General features: G+C 42.5%; 2 protein-coding genes across 6 annotated transcripts in view; one reads left to right on the top strand and one right to left on the bottom strand.

Annotated features, from left to right (window-relative positions):
• Positions 1-1,433: 1,433 nt before the first annotated feature.
• LOC134077518 (butyrophilin subfamily 1 member A1-like) lies at positions 1,434-9,242 on the bottom strand. Of its 5 annotated transcripts, none has more exons than XM_062533177.1 (8): positions 9,125-9,242; positions 8,951-9,017; positions 8,170-8,274; positions 6,552-6,693; positions 5,784-5,840; positions 5,623-5,694; positions 4,186-4,506; positions 1,434-3,713 (listed from the first exon to the last, which is right to left on the bottom strand). In XM_062533177.1, exons 6-8 carry the CDS (start codon positions 5,687-5,689, stop codon positions 3,334-3,336), a joined length of 768 nt encoding a protein of 255 aa, XP_062389161.1. In that variant the 5' UTR covers positions 5,690-5,694; positions 5,784-5,840; positions 6,552-6,693; positions 8,170-8,274; positions 8,951-9,017; positions 9,125-9,242; the 3' UTR covers positions 1,434-3,333. The 5 variants fall into 5 exon arrangements, with proteins under 5 accessions (XP_062389161.1, XP_062389165.1, XP_062389164.1 ...); XM_062533181.1 differs by having other exon boundaries at positions 5,784-5,814; XM_062533180.1 differs by having other exon boundaries at positions 6,552-6,604.
• A 7,614-nt stretch (positions 9,243-16,856) lies between these two features.
• LOC134077528 (alpha-1,6-mannosylglycoprotein 6-beta-N-acetylglucosaminyltransferase B-like) overlaps positions 16,857-21,554 on the top strand; it is a 92,073-nt gene continuing 87,375 nt past the window's right edge. Inside the window, exons 1-2 of the mRNA XM_062533192.1 lie at positions 16,857-17,035; positions 19,598-19,710. Of these exons, the coding sequence (XP_062389176.1) occupies positions 16,968-17,035; positions 19,598-19,710 (181 nt within the window). The 5' untranslated portion in view covers positions 16,857-16,967. The remainder of the gene's footprint in view (positions 17,036-19,597; positions 19,711-21,554) is intronic.

Genomic DNA, 21,554 nt, shown 5'->3' with positions numbered 1-21,554 from the left:
AATCGTCTTTCAAAAGGAAGAGAAAATTGAGTTGATTTGCTCACAGATTCAAGGGCAGTTAAGGGATTGACTAATGCACTGCAGAATATTCAGTTGAATTCACCAGCATCCAAATGAATGGCTCTTTAAAACTAATCCAGTAAAGGATTTGGATGTTGTTTGTTTAAGCTTGGTGAATATTGAAGATCCTCTTTAGTTATGCAGTTTATAGTTTAACATGCCAGTATGTTACACCTGCACATAATCAGAATGTTATCACTCAGCTCCTTAAAACCAACATACCACAATAATAATGCTATCTTGGGCACGATATTGTTGAATAATGATAAAGGAGATGTTTTTTTTAAAAGCATCCTGTCATGATCATTATTCTGATTATCATTATGTCACTCTCCACTTACTGGTGAAGAGGTTGCAGCAAAGATCCTTCAATACAAACCCTCTCTGGTTGCAGCTTCACATGTACTGCTAGTTATTTTGTGTTCATACATATTTGTACTCACTGTGCAAAAGATTTAAAGACATTTTAGAGGTCTTCCCCTTTTAATGGCAACACCAATACAGAGTCCTTAAGTCCCATCTCAAGTACACTGTCACAATAATCAAAAATGATGCACACATTAAATGTAGGTATAAAGTATGAATATACAACTAAGTAAGAACCTACACCTGATCCAGTCAAATCCTATCAAGTAACTCTTGAGGTGGTTGTACAGATCAACACTGTATGGCCTGCTAATCTTACTTTGCCACAATGAGCCCACCAGTGCTCCAAAGCATGATGCCATAGCTTAGTGTGCCCCCATGTGGTGGAAAGTGGAAAGTGCAGACATCTCTTCAGGTGTTCACCTGATGGCATTTGTTTCTCTCTACCAGTCATGCCCCTGAGCTCAAAGAAACAGCATAAAAGGTCATGAGTAAATTAAGGCCTCAAGCATGATAAATAACATGGTATTAGGATGTTTATTTTAACTTGTGGTGAGGGTTCGTGAGTCTGCTCAGTGTGCCTTTAATTTATCATTAGTGTGATGAGTGAGTTTACCACTGGATATAGCTGAAATAAGAATACCATATAAAGAAATGATATATGCTGAACAGTAACTAGATAACAGCTATTCATGGGTTTCATCAGGGCCCTTTCCACAGGTGTATAAAATCAAGCTCCTATAATATGAATGCAGACGGCATGTTTCTTGATTAATACCTGTGGAAAGGGACCAGATGACACCCATGAATATGTAGAGAATCAGCTGGCCATGGGACACGAACCCCCGCAGCTCTTATCTGCACCACCATCTATGACCTCCCAGATGAGCCCATAGTTTGGTACAGCCCGGCTTTTCAAAAAAGTGAAGGGAGAAAATAAAATGTTCAACACGAAACATTACTTGGAATGATTCCACACTCAAATACATTACTAACAAGGGGCTGAGTTGTTTGTAAGTGTATTTATTGTAAAGTAACAGCATTGCAGCATGTTTATTACAGTAAGATGAGCCCAGCGAAAAACAGTCAATGTCAAGTCAAGTCACATTTTATTTATAAAGCGCACAAAGTGCACACCCAAAGCGCTGCAGACAAACAAAAACAAAATCCTGGACAGAGTGGCGTATTCACCATCGTACCTGTACGCAAACATTTGACATACAGATGAATAAACGACAAACATAGACAACAAAACACTCAATAAGTCCAAAAGGCATGTGATCGAAATGAGATACCGACATACGAAGGGCAAACACTAAAGGACAGAAGAGGAGATAGGCACAATAATGCAGACAATTCCAACCCTGCTCTTAGGTCTTATTATGGGTAATATATTCATTAAGTTACATATGCAAATTTGTAATGTTGTGAATATTCCATTTGTCCTATATTTAGCCTACATAGCAATATGACTAAGCACCTAAAAGAAAGCATTTCTACAATCAATGCCTGTCCATACAATCTTTATGAAACTCAAAACATTTAATTTTGGACTTCAGTGTGCAAAAACTACAGTATTTACATTTGGAATGTTATTGGTGTTGCCACAGAGATATACCATAACTTCAGAGCATTTTCAACTTTACTTTTCTTACCATCATGCAAAGCTTTCAGAGCTTTGTAACATGACTGCCTGCCCTACAATTTTGATTTCAGTAATGTTTGAATGATTTGAATGATAATCGGTGAAAAAATCCTCTTCTCTCTTCATATTTATGTACAGTATTTTTACATTTGTTGCCATCTCTCTATCTATCTATCTAACAGGTATCTATCGATCCATCTATCTATCGATCTATCTATCTATCCATCTATATATCCATCTATCTATCAACCTTTTTGAGATGTCTAGTTGAATTACTCTGTTTTAGGGGTGAGATACCAACATTATTATTAAATTACAACAAACTTTATGCCAGACTTCATGTATTGTACCATCAACATACAATAGATTCTACAGGTGCATTACCTGTGAGAACCCATTCCTGCCAGTAGAGGCCACAATTGCTCTGCATGGAGCCCTATGGAAATGTTTGAGTGCATGGATCTCTGTAAAATCAATTTAGCAAGTCATCTGAGAAAACAAATGATTGGTGAATGATTTCTAAGTCTAGAGATAGTGATGGTGAATTTAGAGATAGTGAAGGCTTGTATCTCCAGATGCTTCATGTTTAATGTATGCATTCGCATTCCCCATCTTAGATACTCTTGTGTTGCACGTCATTCTCCCTTCTCATGTAATCATGCTAGCACAAGCACACCCATACACACCGCTATATCCAGAGTGTGAATTATGCGATGGACATTACAGGGGTCGACTTTTTCTGAGTGTGCACACATCTTTTTAAATTTTTATTCTTTTTATTTATGTATTTATTTATTAAAAAAAACAAAAAAAAACACACATTACAGTTACACATTAAGTCCATGTAAAGCAACCAGAGATTGGTGGAGATTTAAGCTGACTTTGCAGATGATTTCAATTGCTTATGGCAGGCAAACACTGTCAAATATGGAAATGTCCCGGTGGTTTGATGTTGATGGCTTGATGAAGCATGGGCTGAAGAGGTACAAATTTTGTTGACCTTTGACCTATTTTTGAAACATTCTGGTAAAATTTTGAAATCCAATCCAAACCCCACTCTTTGTATGAAAGTATTCCATTGAATCGGGGACCCTTTTTGGGAAAAGCAGGGAACATAGGACCCTTTTAAAATGTCCAAAAAAAAGTGTCCTATGTTCTCCGGTACCGTAAAAAGTGGGGAACATACAGTAGGACCTGGGGAACATACATACTGTACGCTCCCATTGAATCAATATGATTTCCTACAGTAGCTGTCTCTTGGCCTACTCCACTTGTGAGAGCATTAGTAGTCCCGTGAAGAACAGAGGCCAGTGGAGGTCTGCACTGCTGCTGCTGCTGTTGAGTGATGAAGGCGCCATTGCGGGGGTAGGCACCACTTTGGCCTGCCTGTCTGGGATTGCATGGCCTGACTCCCGCCTGCTTAGCCTGCAGCTCAGATTGCTCATGTTCTCCTGCCTCGGGAGGATGCTGCTGATGTTGAACAGTCCGTTGGCACCTCGCAGGCTCGTGGAGGAGGTGTTTACCGTCAGGTCTTTACCGTCGCTGAACCAGAGCACCTGGTCCTCGGGGTACACGTCGTAAAAGACGCACTCCTCCCTAGGTGGACTCTGCAGAGCGGTGTGCTGAAACAGCCCTTCACACACTGTCGAGTTAAACAGAAGATTTAATCACTTTTTGAAGGAAACTGAAGATTTGTTTGCAACCACAGTAGGCCTACTCACGTAAGGCCAAGATGCCATTGAGTAGACAATGGCATCTTGGAGTAGAGTCTGTTGCTATTTTTGAATGAAAAACTACACACATACTATAACCCCTTTAGGTTTAACTATAGTGGACAGTTTCATTGCATGCTATACATCATTCTCTATTGTAAGGCGAAAAGTAATTCATAAATCCCCTATCCATTAGCCTCTAGGCTACAGCCAACAAAGGACTACCCTAAGTACAGATTAATCTTCATGTCATTACACTGTATAGCACCATGATGACAGCTAACCCTAGCAGATAGGGATATGACTGAAGAAATTTCTGCAAACCAACCGAACCATTTGTGCAACCCCTTTGGTCTTTCCCCACAAACATGAGCAGAACGGTTTAATTTTGCGAGAGCTCACCTGCTGGAGGTTGCACAGCGATTTCGGCGCCACCGACGCCCAGGTTGGAGCGCATTTTACAGTAGTATGTTTCCTGGCTCAAGGCCCTGGCAGCGAGCAGTGTGACTGTTAGCGTTAGCGTCTTGCTGTTATAATGACACAAAGTACTATTGGCTTGGTTGATTTGTCCGTCCTTAATCGTACACAGTTCTTCCTTCAGGCTCAGCCATGACATGAAGAGACTCTGAGGTGTCCCAGAGGTGTTGATGGAACAGTCCAGGGACAAACCTCCACCGCAGGGCTCATCACGGGAGCCCCGACCTATGTCCAAGGACACCGCACCTACGTAAGTAAGTAAGTAAGTAAGTATAGTCGTATAGCGCTTTTCACAGATAAAATCACAACGTACTTTCCCATGCATAATAAAATACACACAACAAGAATAAAAAAGCCAGACATAAGATACCCACAATAGAATAGGTCCCTGGAGAGTTAAAAAAAAAAAAAAAAAAAAAAAAAACCTAAGTACAGATGCACAGAAGCACCATTCAATGAAGTGGAAGTCACACATGCAAGTCTCAAGTAAGTCTTGAGTCTCCACAAATCCATCAAGTCTCCAGTAAGTCTCAAGTCACAACCATCAAGTCTCAAGTAAGTCTCAAGTCACTGTGGTGAAAATTAAAGCCTACAGTAGGCTACCTTACACTGACAGACTTTGACAAGATTTGGGAAAGATTCCAGAAAGATTTTATTCTTTTAACTAATGCCCCTCATTCAAGCTTTACTCAAAAGACTACAATCTTTCAAGAATCTTCCCCAAATCTCGTCAAAGTCTGTCAGTGTAAGGTAGACTTAAGCAAGACAAGCCAAGACCTTGATAAGTGAAGAGAGTGAAGTCATTGCTCAAGACAAGCAAGCTGCAAGTCAAGTCATGCAAAATATTGATGATCTACACAAATTAATGTCTTGTCTTTTTTTCTCTGCCTCATCTAGATTTTGCTTTTGAATGCTTGGAGACATTGAAACGGAATGGTAGCCTATTTCCAGTTTGTCTGATTGCATACAGTATTTTGACAAGCAGTACGTTTTTTTTTTCATCAAGAGATAGGTTCCAGTGCAAATAAGGGATGTGGTTAGAGCAAATAAGGGGCATGACATGATGAAGCAGAGAAAACAGATTAGTTTTACTTCAGCACACACTATCAAGGCATCGTGCAATATGGTTAAATCATGAATCTCTTTTGAGTCCCACTTAAAGGAAATTGGGTTATTAAGTGAGCGTGAGAGTTAGATCAGTGAGCAAAAGCATTTTTGTCTCTGTGCATGCACTATCTGTCCGGCAGTGCCCCCTAGCTTAGCTTAGCATAGTGAATGGAATCTCTCATTGCCTGATAGCATGTCGTGAGTGAAAGAGAGGCAACAACAACAAAAATCTACTTATCTATTGTAGGTACTTACTTGTGTAAACAAGTTGTGGACAAGTCAAAAGAAGGATGACCAAATCAACTATGTTACCCTTTCGCATTTTCCCTGCAATCAAAGTAAGATTAGTCAGAATCATCCACAGTCAAACGTCATTGACCCCAAGAAACACACAAAGTGTTGTGTCTGTATCTTACCTTCTTAATGGGCAGCTGTCCTTTACTCTATCTGAAAGCAGTGTTCCATACAATAATCTTAGAAGACAAACAAAACATGAAACAGTTTCAAAATCACTTCTGAATACTCTTTGCCAGAGCCACACAAGGCGATAAGAGAAAGGTTCCGCTGCTACCCTCACTTGAGCTGAACAGTGAACACACAGTAACGTTATCCATGTCTCATAGAAGTATATGTAGGGCAGGAGCACGTTCAGACAGGCCTCACTTGCTCCTCCTTCTGCTTTGCGTTGAGTAGATGGTTTGATGTGTGTGTGTGTGTGTGTGTGTGTGTGTGTGTGTGTGTGTGTGTGTGTGTGTGTGTGTGTGTGTGTGTGTGTGTGTGTGTGTTGATGTGTGTGTTGGTGTGTACTTGAACAATATTTTGCTACATTATCATGATGTCTTGAAGAAGTAAATGCATTTGTGAGTTAGACATGAGTAAACTCATTTCACCCTGCAGCTCAAGCTGGAAATCTACAGTATCTCTCCTGCTTCCTGTCCACATTTGCTGGAACCAATCACAAACTAGCTTATCCACCAGGTGCACAAGGATTGGTTTGGTTGAAGAACTATCCAAATGCGTACAGAATCATTTGAACTATGCCCATTGATCATGCCTCTTGTGTAGTACAGCGCAGACTCCCTAGACTAATGTTCGGTCTTAAAAGATTGAACTTAGTCTGGTGATAACCAGACTATCAGTGAGTATGATGAGTATAGAGTTAACTTAGGAGGCTCTCTACATACCAGGTTTCTGAAGATGTTGGTTTCAGCTGTGTTGGAGTTGCTGTGTTCTCCTGCTTTGATCGGGTAAATGGACCAGCACTCACACGTCAACATGGGAGGCTCTGCCAAGACGTTACTCCCACTAAGAATGGAATGTTTCTGTCTAAAAAATGAAACTTATTTTATAAAAAAGTATTGAACTAATAATACATTTTATTTAAAGGCACTCAATATAAAAAAGCAACAGAAAAAAAATAGAGCAACTGTCATCAGGTGGAATAAGCAGTTTTATACTGTACTTTGATACCTTTATTTTATAAAAACAACTGTTACCTATATATATATATATTACTAAATATATATATATATACACCTATATACAGTATATATAGTTGGATTGTTCACCCACCAATAGGGAACGTGAGCTGCGTAAGACTGCGTAGTTTTACCCTACTGATGATGTGTTGTTGCAATGGTAATCCTGCTCAGTACGAGAGGAACCGCAGGTTCAAACAATAGTTCATAATAATTCAGTGTATATATATATATGTACAGTATATACTGTATATATGTATGTACAGTATGTAAGTAATTTGAAATGACTATTTAGTCTATTTAGTCCCAATGAAAAAACACTCTGGAGACTCCCTTGGTGTACCACAGTTTGAAAACCGTTTTCACCAATCAGATTTGTCTAAGAACCTAACAACAAAGATTTCAGTCTTCTTAGTAAAACTGCCATGTGAGTATTGAATAAAACTTGACTTGACTTGAACAGAACAGGCACTGACAGCTTTGATGGCAGTTCACGCCAACTGTAGTAGGTAACCAATTAGAGGTTTCCCTCAGGCCAATCACAGTGTCTAAATGAGTTGTTCCCATTGTACACCAGAGGTTGTGTTTGCCGTGTGCACACTATCAGCTTCCTGCAGCCACACCGTAGGTGTTAATTAAATGGCTGCATCTTACACTCATTGAATGCCCTTATGAAAGACAGGACTGTTATTTGGCTCCCAAAACATACAGACTCAATATTGCCACAAATTGGGTGCCTCTCATTTGGTCTTTTATACACCCTTCCTTCCTTCTTTGATCCTCGTCCTCACTGATCTAGATAAAGAATTATGGGGCGGCAGCTATGGGATAGTCTATCCAGTGTTACTTATAGATCAGTGGGGACGAGCCTCGAGGATCGAGGATTTTATTCAGTTCAGTCATTTGTTCAATGCTCTCCTTCTTAGAATCTGAGCCTGGTCAAATGCCATTTTGATTCGATTAAGAGCTTGTTTCAACCTAGCCTGGAAGCCAGCCCAATTTTGTGGATGTCATGCCTTAATTGCTGTTTTCTGTTTGTCTTTTACATTTATTCTGCTGCTGATATTGTGTATGGCGCAATAGCAGCCAAGCTATTGTTTCTAAACATGCCACTTTGTGCATTTTTGTTGCGATTTTGGCCTTTCACCTTTGTCATTTTGTAGCACTTTTCAAGACTTTCAAACTTTTCCAGTCCTGGCTGGCAACTAGTATTTCAAACGTGTACAGACTTAGTGTCCAAATCGTCACACTCACCCATTAAAAACAACATGCTGATGATGACTGCAGATTTATGAACGTACTTTAGTTCTTGTAAACCACATACCTGCAGGCTGAACAGGTTTGTTCAGGTCTATGCTGTGTTAGTCACCCATTGTGCAAGCTCTCCTGCTCTTCATCCTCCAGCCCTCATCCTTCCAGTGTCTTAAAACTATTTACATTGCTTTTGTTATTTGTTGCACAATACTGTACGTGTTGAAAATAACACAACTTGCGTTGGAAACAAACACAACTTGTGTTGTTTTTAACACATCTCTGTGTCCAGATAGTGACAACACATTCGTTTAAGAGTGTAGAGTAGCGCTGTGGGACCCATCAATTTCAGCAGTCTAAATCTCCCAGGTCTACTTGTAATGTTCCAAAACCCATGTCCAGCACGGGGTCCACTGCTGAACCTGTCAAGGGTCGCCATCTGTAACATGTTCAAGTCTACCCTCTCCACCTCTTATTTGCCCAGTAACAGTCAGTTCTGACAGGCCTCTCATAGCAGTGCCAGACAAATAAGATAGTATTAATTACCTGTTTTTGTAGCATCATACTGTATGTGTATGGTTGTTTTCTCTCTCTCTCTCTCTCTCTCTCTCTCTCTCTCTCTCACTCTCTCTCTCTCACACACACACACATTTCCCCTGGGGCAAATTCGTGTTTAGTCATGTTCTCTCAACATGAATGTCAACACAGATGATTGCCTATTTAGCTTTCCTTTCTCCACTCAAACACTCTGTATGATTACATTAAAAGCTCTCTACCTGGCAAGTCGCCTGACTAAGCCTCTTCCAAAGAGTTTGTTATCAAAACAATAGTAGAAAAATGAGAGTGTAACCTACCACAGCACATTTCCCGTAATCATCTTCCTTATTCCCACTAGCTGGTGTTCTGTTCATGATCCTTAGCCTGATGAGAGAGAGAAAAGAGAGACACAGCAAAGGGCAAAGTGATGAAACTCTGAGGGGGGATTTTCCATTTTTCAAGTGTCATCATTGCAGTGTTGAGTCCGCTACCTCTGGGAAGAACCTGATTTGCCCCAGCCACTAACAGCCGTAAAAAACACTATCAAGTGATCCATTAGTCATACACTGTATAATGTAGTACAGCAATGGACGAGTGACATGTTCCAACTACCCCCTCCCCCTCCCTTTTCAGAAAAGTCATTGGAACAGGCTACATGTCAAGCTAAATGAGACCAAATGACCCAAATCAACAGCCAACTAAGAAGTCTGAGGGAAATAGAGAAGTGAAATAAGGAAGTGAAATACTTTCTGTAAGAATAAGTCGTAAAACCTCAGTTTTTTTAACAGTTTGTTTATGTTTACCACCAGAGAGCTTTTTCCCCCCTATGTTACACTGTTATGATCAATAATCGGTGGCAAAAACACCTTCCAGTGCTACATTTACTGATATAAAAAAGCAACACTTCAAGTTCAACTTCAAGGTCATCCAACTGCCTTGAAAGGGAAGTAGAATCTGTAATCTCTGTTGCCCGTGGAGACGCAGCGTCTTCCTACAGGACTGCTGACTTATGCCCCGTGCTTATCGAGGCTTCCGCGGTCTCTCTGTGGGGGAGAGACGAAGAGCCCCTGTCTCCTGGAAGATGTCCTGGGTCCCAGGTCTCCTGACTCACCCCTCCACTGTATAAACAAAAGCATCCTGAGAGATAAATGTAAGTGTGTTTTGTCCCCCCTTTTGTGGAGGATATTGTGTTTTTTTTTTTTTGGGGGGGGGGGGGGGGGGGGGTCGATTCAACAGCAAAGGCTGCTTTATGGTTTGTGGAGTGTAGCCACAGATATGAGTGAAAGAATGTATCAGTGTGTGAGTGTGTGTGTGTGTGTGTGGGGGGGGGGGAGAGAGAGAGAGAGTGTGTGTGTGAGAGAGAGTGTGTGTGTGTGTGTGAGGGTAGTTTTCGGATACTGATGCACAAAACAGAAACTGAAGTAGGCCTACAAGTACAACTGAAGTGCAAAACAAAAGAATCAGAAAGAAGGAGAAAAGCTGCACACAGTTATTTCCCTGAAAAGGAGACTTGCAGTATCTCTTGTGTTGAGAGTAGTGGTATTTCTCAAAGCAATCATCTCCAACCAATGCGAACTTGTTTCGCAAATGTACTTGTACAAATTAACATTTGCACATTTGATAATTGATTGCAATAGGTTCTAAGCTGGTAATTTTAAGTAGGTATTTTATATTGAACACTTGAGACTGTTCTTATAAATTATATGATATAATATTTTCATTCAAGATAATGTCAATGTCAGAATTATTGTTTCATATATAGCACTTGTGAAGCCCTCTCAAAAGAGGTATAAATGAAGAAGCAGAAGAGAAATCCCTGAGCACAGAAAAAACAGCATAATGAAGAAAACAGATGCAGTTCAGTGGGGTCTCAAACAGTTCTGCACAGCTCATAGCTCATAGTTCATATAGCACGGCTCAGCCTATAGATTAATTGATGGCATGCTTCAGCACCGTGCCGCAGAGCAGAGGCCAGAGCTCAGCGACCCTGTGTGCTCCTCTCCCCTCTCTAGCGCCACACACTGCGCAGCTCCCTCCTCACACTACACGCCCGCTGGTGTCAGGACGTCTTGACTGACAGTCTCTAAGGAGTGGGGGAGGAAGGACTCCCTCCCTTCCAGGCCCGCTCGCTCAGTTGGCGCCTGGATACGGCTCACTCTTATCTGCATTCATCCAAGAGAATCTCCCAGGATGCCTCACGGGCCTCCCCTTCGGAGACGTCGGCGCAAGGCCTCAGGGGACGGAGGGAGGAAGAGGAGGAGGAGGAGGAGGAATGCATGGAGAAGTTGTCATTCAATGAACAACCTCTTCCTCCACTTACTCCGCCAGCTCAAGCCTCAGTGCTGGGTGCGCTGTCATGCATGCACCACATATACTGTACGTACAGAAGAATTCTTTTGGTAGAGCTCTCTTGTAACCACATAACCAGATAACTGTGTGTGTGTGTGTGTGTGTGTGTGTGTGTGTGTGTGTGTGTGTGTGTGTGCGTGCGTGCGTGCGTGCGTGCGTGTGTGTGTGTGAGAAAGAGAGAGGCTCCTGGATGATATACCACATTAATGCTGAGACAAGTCACACACAGACACCCCAGCCGCTGAACTGGAGAAAGAGGAAATTGGGGAATCGAGGGGAATCGACCCAAAAAAGAAAGAAAGAAAGAAAAAACCAACACTTCTTCAAAAGCCACACTTGGGTTCCAGGTCGATGGCTAGGGATCAATATAGGCATCAAATGGATTGGTGGCAGTCAATCAGAGGTGATGAAAGGCGGGCTGGCGTGCCGGTCTCAGCTGAGGGCCTTGGCGACGTCACTGCGGCCCCATTCCCAGAGGAGATCACGGGGAGCCGAGGGCCAGAGGTGAGGAGATAACAAGTCAAACGCATCGAAAGCTCTGACGCTCTCACAGGATTGGCTGATCACCGAACCTCTAAAGCGGTGTGTGGCACTCAGGGCTGGAGACTGCAGGAATATACAGGCTGATGTACTGTACAGTATGAAATTTGAACAGCGAATTAGATTCAGCTGATTGAGATGGGAAATATACCAAAACCAAAATGCAAAAACATTATTTTAACGTTGACATTTTGCCAGGGTAGTGGGGTCAGGTTGAAAATTCCGCCCCCTCCAAACTGGGTTATGACAGAGAAAGCTTGAGAACCACTGTTCTAAACCAATAGGCTGTAACGTTGTGGGAACAGTGTTAACATTAGCCTACATGTTAAACTGGGTCCTGTAGGGATGTTCCAGTAGACTGGATAAACCCAGCCCGGTCTGCCAGTGATTGGATTTCATCCTAGAGCTCAGGCTGGAAACCTGCATGTTTATCTCTCCTGCTTCCTTTCCACTTTTGCTGGAACCAATCACAGACTGGCTTATCCACCAGGCGCAGCCGGATCGTTGGTCTGATTGGTTGAAAGACTATCCAAGCGTACAGAGTCATTTGAACTATGCCCATTGATCATGCCTGCTGTGCAGTAAAAACACAGCACAGTTTTTTTGCCAAATACACGCTGGACTTCCCATCAGGTGATGTCAAACGGATTGAAACAAACCCAGATATATTTTTTACAGCAAGTGGAAAATGCATATGTTTTCTCTCAATGTGGAACGCTCAAAACTTTGCAGAAGTAGTCCATGAGATAAGGTATAAACTGAACACGTTTTGAGATGTCTTGTTCAAAAGTTATAAACTCTTAAAGTTGACCTGAATAGAGATATGGCTGTCTTGGAAGGACAGCATAAAATATAAAACATTTTTCATTCATTGTTGCAATAGTATGCTACATTGTAGGCAGTTAACTTATAAGTGTCAGATCCAATCTCTCTCCTTTTCCTCGGGACGTGTCCGAAAGCTGAAAAAAAGTAACTAATGCAGAAACAATGGTCAAGTGCTACAGGACTGAAAATGTATCTGAAATGTTCAATGTATCAAGGGAGAGCCATGGGTGACTCATGGGGTCAAAGGTCATGATCAGTCGGTGACCTTGACCTTTGACCCCACGACCTTCAGTACCTAATAGATTTTGTCATCCCACGAGAGTTTAACAGGTGTGATGAGTTCAAATCCCCATGTTAATTTCCCATAGGAAAAAAAATGCCAGATACCGGATCTCCTTATATGGGCAAAGATGGTAGGTTTTTTGTAGGTGTAACTTCAGAGGTCTACTGTATAGCTGATGGTCATTCTCAGTCCAGCATATTCCTTAAAGTAACAGAATGTAGGAGAAATAGGAAATCAATTTTCAGCATTCGGGGTAACAGTTATCTTGGGCGTACCCAATTTGTCTAAAACCAACAAAAAGGGTCATGCTCCCAGCCACGAGACAGTGCAGTATACCAGACATTCTGGGCACAGAAATGTCCAAGATGCTATTCTCCTCCCTGTAACTCAGAATGCCCAGAATGAATTTGAAACTTATTTTCAAGTAGGCCTAAAACAATTACATTGTGTTGCTCTAAAATTCATAATTTATTATTCATTATCCAAGTTTGCATACTAATGCAAGAAAGAAAATGGTTTATGCTGTCCTTCCAAAAGGCTAATAAAATTGGCATTTTTTTTATGGACAAATCTTTATTTAGGTCAATTTTAGAGCTGAATATAGGGAATTGCCCAAGGGTTATCACCAGGCACCACCCCCCCTTTCCTATTGAGCAACCCCTAGGCAACGAGAAACAGCACAGGGAAAAGCTTTAAATGACAAAACCAGGTTCACCAAGATTCTGGCCTTCAACTGCCTGACTAAATGGGTCTCTGATATCTCCGTGCCCTACAAGAGAAATGCATTACCTTGTTGCACTTAGCTGATTAGCTTCCGTTGAATATATTTTGGTTCCACTCCAGCAGTGTCACTTGTATGTGTTACATTTCCATGTTTCCTCTCACTGTCTAAACATCAATACAAGACTGTTGCTTCGTGCACTTGGCTTATTACCATGATGTACTGCATTCCATTGCAATCCTAGGGTGACCTCTCATTCACCTTTGACCTTGTCCTGCAGTGTCTTGACCTTTTAACCCTCCATAAAATATTGTAGTTAGCAGTGATGAGAGAGGGAGAGAGAAAGAGAGAGAGAGAAAGAGAGAGAGAGAGATACCTTTATTTAGCCTTTGAAGGGGAGATTAAAGGAGGGATTTCTCTTGTACTGAGCATGACTACAACTGCAACAGCAAGTCATTAGTAGTGTAAAACTGATCTGCCTGATTGTCTAACCCATCAGTATGTTCCCTCTGGGTCCCTTAACGTTTCATTTCTACTTCACCATGTACAGAGGTGGACACCAAGGCATCCAGACACACACACACACACACACACACACACACACACACAGAGGTACAAACGGAGAGACATTTTCCGGTAATTACATCTGAGTACTGCCTACAAATGCCAAAGAAATGATTTACCAGTGATGAATACCTTTAAATACTGTATCATACATACAGCATACTGTGTATCTCACACATACTCCCACAGATTGTATTGTGCCGTGCATCTTAGGTACATTGTGTGTGAGTCATGTAGCTTGTAACTCAATGCTTTCTCTATTTCCAGATGCCCTCATATACAGTCAGTCAGTGTGGGAATCTATAGGTCAGAATGTGTATAAAACATACTTCATCTCATGCATGGTGCATACCAGAGAAACCATTCATGTTGGCAGTAATATTGGAATATTTCTTTGTTAATGTCCATATTTTAAAAATTGATATCCGGGCCTTCTGACTTCTGCTTTCTCCCCCCTCGCCTGGCTCAACAACGCATTCTGGAGTCGATGGGTTAGATCTGTGAGGGGCGCAGACCGCCGCCTCCCCCTCAACGCTTTCCCTGGTCTCTGATCAGGCGTGCGTGCACGCCGAGTCGGACCCAGCGCTGGAGAACAGGAGAACGCTATTGATTTTTGGTCCGTTCCATAATGAGACCCCCGCCTGCAGATATGGAGGAGTTTCATCATCGTGCCCGCCGGAGAAAGATGCTCTGCTTCCGTCCAGCTCAAAAGGTTTTGTGTGTGGACCAAAGAAGATGGAGTGTGCGTTCATGTGTGTATGTGTGTATGTGTGAGAGTGTGTGTGTGTGTGTGTGTGTGTGAGATAGAGAGAGAGAGAGAGAGAGAGAGAAAGAGATAAAGAGTATGTGTGTGTGTGTGTGTGTGTGTGTGAGAGAGAGAGAGAGAAAGAGAGAGAGAGAGTGGATGGGGGAATGTGGTTGATGTGGTTCCCCTGTGGGTAAATCACAAGTGGGCTCACAGCAAAGCAAGTCGAGAGAAAACAAAAACAGCCAGAGAAAGACGGGTGCGAGGCGATACGAGTGTGTGTGTGAAGTTCCTTTGTGAAAAGCTGACAGGGAGAGAGTCTATGAGAGAGATAAAGAGCCAGCACTAAGCACTGAGAAAGCAGGAGATACAGAGATGAAGGGGATAGCTGGGGGGTGAACACTAGCAAAAGACTGGCCTCATTAGATGAAGATGAGACAAGCCCCCAACCCATTGGTCTGCTAACAGCAGAATAGCAATGCAAAGTGCACCACAGAGGAAAGGGAGGCTCCGCAGAGAAGTGGGAGATGACGGCCAGATATTTATGCAATATTCATCTTACTGGATTACTAACCAAAGAGCTGCAGTAATTTGATCTGTGCCAAAAGTTTTGCCATGTGTGAACGTCTAAATCTACCACCACAATCAGGGAATTGTCTGCCTCATCATGCTGTCAATAGCAATACGTTTTTGTGTTGTATCCCACTGTACTTTTCTAGTCCCTGGATCCTTTCAGAACAGAGAGGTATATTGCAAGATAAGGCAACATTTTGAGAGGTAGCGATACTGTATATGCTCATAACCAAATTATCACCATGAACCTTAGGGGGCAACATACAGTACATAATTATACATACAGTATATTATATAATATATATATGATATAATGATATACACTCATATAATGAGTGTGTGTGTGTGTGTGTGTGTGTGTGTGTGTGTGTGTGTGTGTGTGTGTGTGTGTGTTTGGGCCCCCACCGTCGACTTCAAGGTAGCGCTGGCTGGAAAGCGCTAGGGTTAGTGTTAGGGTCAGGATTAGGCAAGGCAGCATTGCCTTGAAGTCGCTGGTGATGACAGCGCTGCCTTGAAAATGACGATGGGGGCCCAAAACACCATCAAGCTATTGAATAGCTGTCTTGACCAAAATGAAATAAGCACCACCAGGCCTATTCTGTATATTTTCTTCTAGTTTGTGTGTTTTCATTCCCTCTCTCACCATTCTCCTCTCCATCTCCCGCCCTGATAAATTGTGATACATTGTGTAATGATTTCATTTTTGCTAGCAGTCTCCCAAACATGGAAGAATGTATTTGTTGACAGCTCGGGTCGATACCTGGCAAATATCGTCTGTGTGACAGCAATTCTTTCAGACAGAAACATGAGGCGTTTGCCACTCACAAAAATAAATAGCAGAGATCATTCAAAGGATGGCGCTATTGAACCCCTTCCAATGAGTTTTCTCTCTCCAAGGTCCTGGATTGTGCGCTATTTGTTCCAATAATGTCTAGTCTACGTCAAAGGAAATATAATTAAATTTAACTTCATAATCGTTTTATATAACATCTAAAAATGAATAAAACATTCATATGCTCTATAATTGTAACGTAGGCTACTGAATGGGATATCCTGTAGCCTAGGGTAAATCGATCCACTAGGCATAGGTCTAGTAAATGTTCCCCAACAATTAAAGGTCGACCTACGGTAAGTTTGAATGAAGTTGGTTTAGTCAGCGGCGTCTTTATATTAGAAAATATTCCCCTCAGCCAGAAGACAACAGTGGTAGTAGCAGTAAATACGTAATGCCGTCAGCGAACTATAGTCACTGTGAGAAGTGCAGGCATCGCCGTCCACCATTCATTAATGCGGCGCTCTCGACGAAGCAGCAGCAGCATTCTACGAAGTGCGGTGACCAGTAGTCCACTGTATGGTTAGGCTACTGAAAACCTGAGATGACTGCCTTCGCAACACAGTGCTAAAACTCGCACAGTAGGCTATTTCTTTTTTGAGTTACCAAGGATAGAAGTTTGTTATTTTCCGTGTTCTATTTTCCCAGTGACTAAGCGAGTGGCGCTCAGTGGATTCTGTTTGAAACTCCCGGAGGGCGTTTTGTTCAGCCCTCGAACTTGGACAACGGATCAAGGCTATTCCCTGCGTAGCCTACTATCAAGCCTACATTGTGGGCTGTTCAGTGGAATTTCCAGTACATCAAGATACATGCGATAGCCTATATGCACGTGTCCGTCTTTTGAAGAATATGTTTCATTCGTCATGGCGTGTTTTCACTTTGTGGTGTGATACTTTGGGAAGATGATATCCTCAGGTTCTGACTGTACACTTATGTCAAGAAGATGCCTGCTGACATTCAAACCGTTCAGGTAAGATCATACTCGCGATAAGCATATTTGTTTGCAGGTTATTTAAACCACTGAACATGGGCTCAATGTGCATATCGCTAGTCAAACTTCAGTCAAGCACCTGTTATTTAATGATTATTTCAACTCTGTTTAGATTCACTTGTTAGGGCCATTTTCAGGTGTTAACTTAGCCAAGGGGGATGTGACAGGTTACTGATAAAGGCTATGGGGTAATTGTACAGGCTCATTATAGGTTAGGCTACTAGATGTGGTGACCTAAGATGAGTATTTACAGTTATCCTACAGTTGGTTGTTGGACGCAGGATGTATTACAGAAGCAAACAGCAATTATAACAGAACATTTATTTATTTCAAAACAGTCTGCCAGTAGGCTATCGTGCAAATGTAAGTTAACCTTGTAGGCATGGAGACTGAAGACGGGTCGATTCTTAATGGAAAGCTCTGACTTCAAGTGATTTCACTTGATGGAATTAATTCCACGATTCTATCAGGTTTATTAGAGGAGGAGGGTTGTGAACCCAAACCTACACGAGTCAAAGTCTGTTATCGTTGTGAGTCATGGGTATTTAAGGCATGCTGTAATGTAGCCTACACCATGTTTGCTTTATACAATGTTGCAAATACTGACATTACAAGAAATCAGTAGACAGGAGGCAGGGTATTCCCTTTCTATGTACTGTATATGCTACAATAAAATGTGCAGTGTTCAACAGTGTTCAGTTAGAGTTTATTTTGACAGAGTTGATATGGTCCCATTTGATTAAGTATTAAATATACTCTGACAGAAGCCTATGTCGCCTATAACTTACTATTCTTCAATTCTCTTCAAGCAATTCAGCACTATTAATACTAGTAGGCTAAATTAACTTAAAATAGTTGTATTTAATTTAATTAAATTTAATTTACCACCAAAACATACACTTGCTATTTTACTGTCTGCGTTCAGTTTGTGTGAAGTCTGTGGTATATGCCTACCACTTGTTTATGCTGGATGCATAGTATCTATGAACACTTTTATTATTATTAAATTAGATATAATGTTTTTTTTCTCTCTTCATACCTAAAGAGAAGTATTTAGTAAATGCTGTTACTACTCTGAGAACTCATTACTGCATTATATTCCAACCGTTTTCCTTTGTCTTTGAATTCATAGCTAGTAGGTTGTTTTCAATCTCGGTGAACAGAGTTTGCCCACAACTCAAGCAAACTGTTCCCGGTGTCATGTTTAAAGATATTCCCATTTGATTGCAGCTGAGTCAGTTGCATTATTTTCAATTTTGGTGTAGATGGAATTACTGTTCCTGCTTATAAGGCAGAGGGAAATCAGTCAGGGGCAGGGGTGTCCCCATGGCAATATCATTTGGCATTTTGCAGCTTCCTGCCCTATTTACATCCCCTTCATATTTCCACAGGCTTAATGAAATCAATCTGCGTTGCTGTTCTGTAAAGTGCTTAACACTAAAATGTTGTGACAGTGATTCCCTTTTACGCAGTTAGGCTATACATTCTTATCTGGACAGATGGTGTGGGACTAAAATGGTACCAGGGATCCTCCTGGGTTTGTTGATCCAAACAAGCGACCCCCCCCCCCCCCCCCCCCCCATCCTCACCCCCACACTGAAAGACACAGGGAGCTTTTAACACAGCAAAAGTAATGTGGATCATGAGGCTAGCGAATCTCACTGAGAGCCATTGGAGGCAGAGAGAGGAGCTGGATGAGAGGTGCCGTCGCTCCGTACGGAAGTATGCCTGCCGTCTCTGTTACTGACGTAGATGGGAGCGTTTCACAAATGACAGCATTAGCATTGCACCGTGTCCATCAGAACATCCATTACCGTTAGAGAATACGTCCATTTCTGGACAGAGCTAGAAAGAAAATACCGGTACATTGTTTGCCACCGAGAGATGATGCTGCTTTTACGGCTAAGTGTGGGACTGCAAAGGGCCGGACTTACTTTTTTTTTTTGCTGAAATTTACCCGCACACAAAGCAGAAAGTGCCACAATCAATATGCCCCAACTGTAACAAAAGATATTTCCACTGTGTCACTCCTAGCTGAGTATTCCAGGTACCTGACTAAGAACAGCGCTTGATGATTCTCCTCCAGTGAACCACTTCACCTAATACTTGGTAAATGTGCTCCGTTAATAGTCTACCTGAGTGAGAAATTATGCACTCCTTCTCTGATTATGAAAGTATGCTGAAGGACAGATTTTCTAATAAACTTGGAAGGTTCGCCATCTGAGTGATGCGATGTGATGTGTCCTTGTTTGCTGCCTCAAATATTCCGTTTTTTTCCCCCACTGAAACCTTGAGTTCAAGATAAACATCTCAAAATATTCAGCAGATCAAGAGAGCAGCAACCAAAAGGCTGAATGTTTCTGTCAATAGTTCACATCGATTCCTCTCCGTATATTCATGTCTGTGGAGCACTGCTGTTTATTCTCTGCAGATTTGAGTGTCTGTGGAATTGACCTCCCATAAATAAACGTTCTCACTCTTTCTTTCTTTCTTTCTCTCTTTCTCTCTCTGTCTCTTTCTCTCTATCCCTCTGTCTCCTAGGATCTTCGTAGCAGGCATCGGCTTTTTCAGCCTGTGTTTCCTAATGACGTCTCTGGGGGGGCAGTTCTCGGCCAAGCGTCTGGGGGACTCTCCCTTCACCCTCCGAGCGGAAGGTACAGCCACACATTACACACATTACCCCGGATTGCCAGCCCAGCGCGCCCTCAATTTGTGTCCAAACCGCACCTCCCCAGAGGAGAGACTTGCCAATCTACCAGAGTGAAGCAAGCACACCTGACGTGTGTTTGTGTGTGTGTGTGTGTGTGTGTGTGTGTGTGTGTGTGTGTGTGTGTGTGTGTGTGTGTGTGTGTGTGTGTGTGTGTGTGTGTGTGTGTGTGTGTGTTCACTCTCTGATCTCATTGTTATGCATCAAATAATGTTTTGGGAGTGTGCTGCAGGCATCTTCTGAGCACAGCTGACATGCTTACCAAGGTAAAGCAAGCACCCCTTTGTAGGATCTAAAGGCGAGACTTTATTAACGAGGAGGAGACATGGCAGAGAATCTGTCAAAAGAAATGTATGGGGACAGTTTGTAGCGCCAAGATGGCAGTTGTCTACACATATTCCTCTTCCCCCGGCAAAAGACAATTCTCAGGCGAACAGGAAATCCTGTCCGGTAATGCCAGTAATTATTTTTGGAAACAGTCTGATTGCCTGTTTACTTCCTCATCACTATGGTAACAGCCATGCCGCATATGTTGATGCATGCAGTGAACAAGTTAACATAAAGAATTTACATTATTTACATTTTTAGCCTACTTTTAGCCATTTGGGGAGAGATACTGTTAAATTCAGAATGCAGTTAAATTCAGATTTCACAAAGATTGGCCTTTAGTCACCTTTATGTTCTCCATATGGAGTTGGACTGCCTCCCCATTCATTTCAACAGGAGCCTGATCTTGTCAGTCAGAAAGGACTGGCCGGACGACTTCCCAAAATGGCCACTTAGTGGCAAGACTTGTCTTACAGCTGAGTCTACTGTCTTAGATTGCTCTCTCTTCACCCTCAGCACAGATTGTTCTACATTAACTGTTATGGCACAACAAAGCAGTTTTGGTGCTACCAGGCAAAGCAGAGTTTTTTGCAGGCTACCAGGCAAATCAGAGTTTTGGTGCTACCAGGCAAAGCAGAGTTTTGGTGCAGACTACCAGGCAAAGCAGAGTTTTTTGCAGGCTACCAGGCAAATCAGAGTTTTGGTGCTACCAGGCAAAGCAGAGTTTTGGTGCAGACTACCAGGCAAAGCAGAGTTTTGGTGCAGGCTACCAGGTAAAGTAGGGGTTGGGTGCAGGCTATCAGGCAAAGCAGTTTTGTTGCAGGCTACCAGGCAAAGGAGGGGTTGGGTGCAGGCTACAGTACCAGGCAAAGGAGGGGTTGGGTGCAGGCTACCAGGCATGCCCCCTCAGCCTCATCCTCTCAGGCATGGCTGGATCATCCAGCAAGGACAATCAGTTACTCTACATATGATCTTTGAGCAGGGATTACGCTCTCCCCACTCTTTGGCCAGCCTGGTCTACACCAAACATACTGTAGCTTCAGGTGTGTGTGTGTGTGTGTGTGTGTGTGTGTGTGTGTGTGTGTGTGTGTGTGTGTGTGTGTGTGTGTGTGTGTGTGTGTGTGTGTGTGTGTGTGTGTGTGTGTGTGTGTGTGTGTGGGCTCCCTGATGTTTGTGGTCCGTGGTGCTGCATAGAAAGACACGCTGTAGTGAAATTTGGGAATAGTCCGTGTGAACCTGGGAAGAGACCATTTGGCAATAGTCCGTGTGAACCTGGGAAGAGACCATTTGGCAATAGTCCGTGTGAACCTGGGAGTCATCAGAGTCAGCGGTCAATCTGATGGCATCTCTCTGCTTCCTGTGACTCCGCTCAAACACACTCGCTGCTGCCAGGCAACACGCAGACCGCCGAGTAAACAAATAAGAGCGAATTGATTGAAAGGAGCAAATTGGGGCAGGTCTGGA

The sequence above is a fragment of the Sardina pilchardus genome, chromosome 3, assembly GCF_963854185.1.
Source record: "Sardina pilchardus chromosome 3, fSarPil1.1, whole genome shotgun sequence".
NCBI classification, from domain to species: domain Eukaryota; kingdom Metazoa; phylum Chordata; class Actinopteri; order Clupeiformes; family Clupeidae; genus Sardina; species Sardina pilchardus.
The sequence above is the reverse complement of the archived record's forward strand: the minus strand, read 5'-3'. Positions and strand labels throughout refer to the sequence as shown.

Coding starts and splice junctions, on each gene's coding strand:
- LOC134077518 (XM_062533179.1), bottom strand. CDS start 5,689: ATGCGAAAGGGTAACATAGTTGATTTGGTCATCCTTCTTTTGACTTGT. Junction 4,507..5,622: donor TCCACAACTTGTTTACACAA/GTAAGTACCTAC, acceptor TTACTTACGTAG/GTGCGGTGTCCTTGGACATA. Junction 3,714..4,185: donor CGCTGTGCAACCTCCAGCAG/GTGAGCTCTCGC, acceptor TTAACTCGACAG/TGTGTGAAGGGCTGTTTCAG.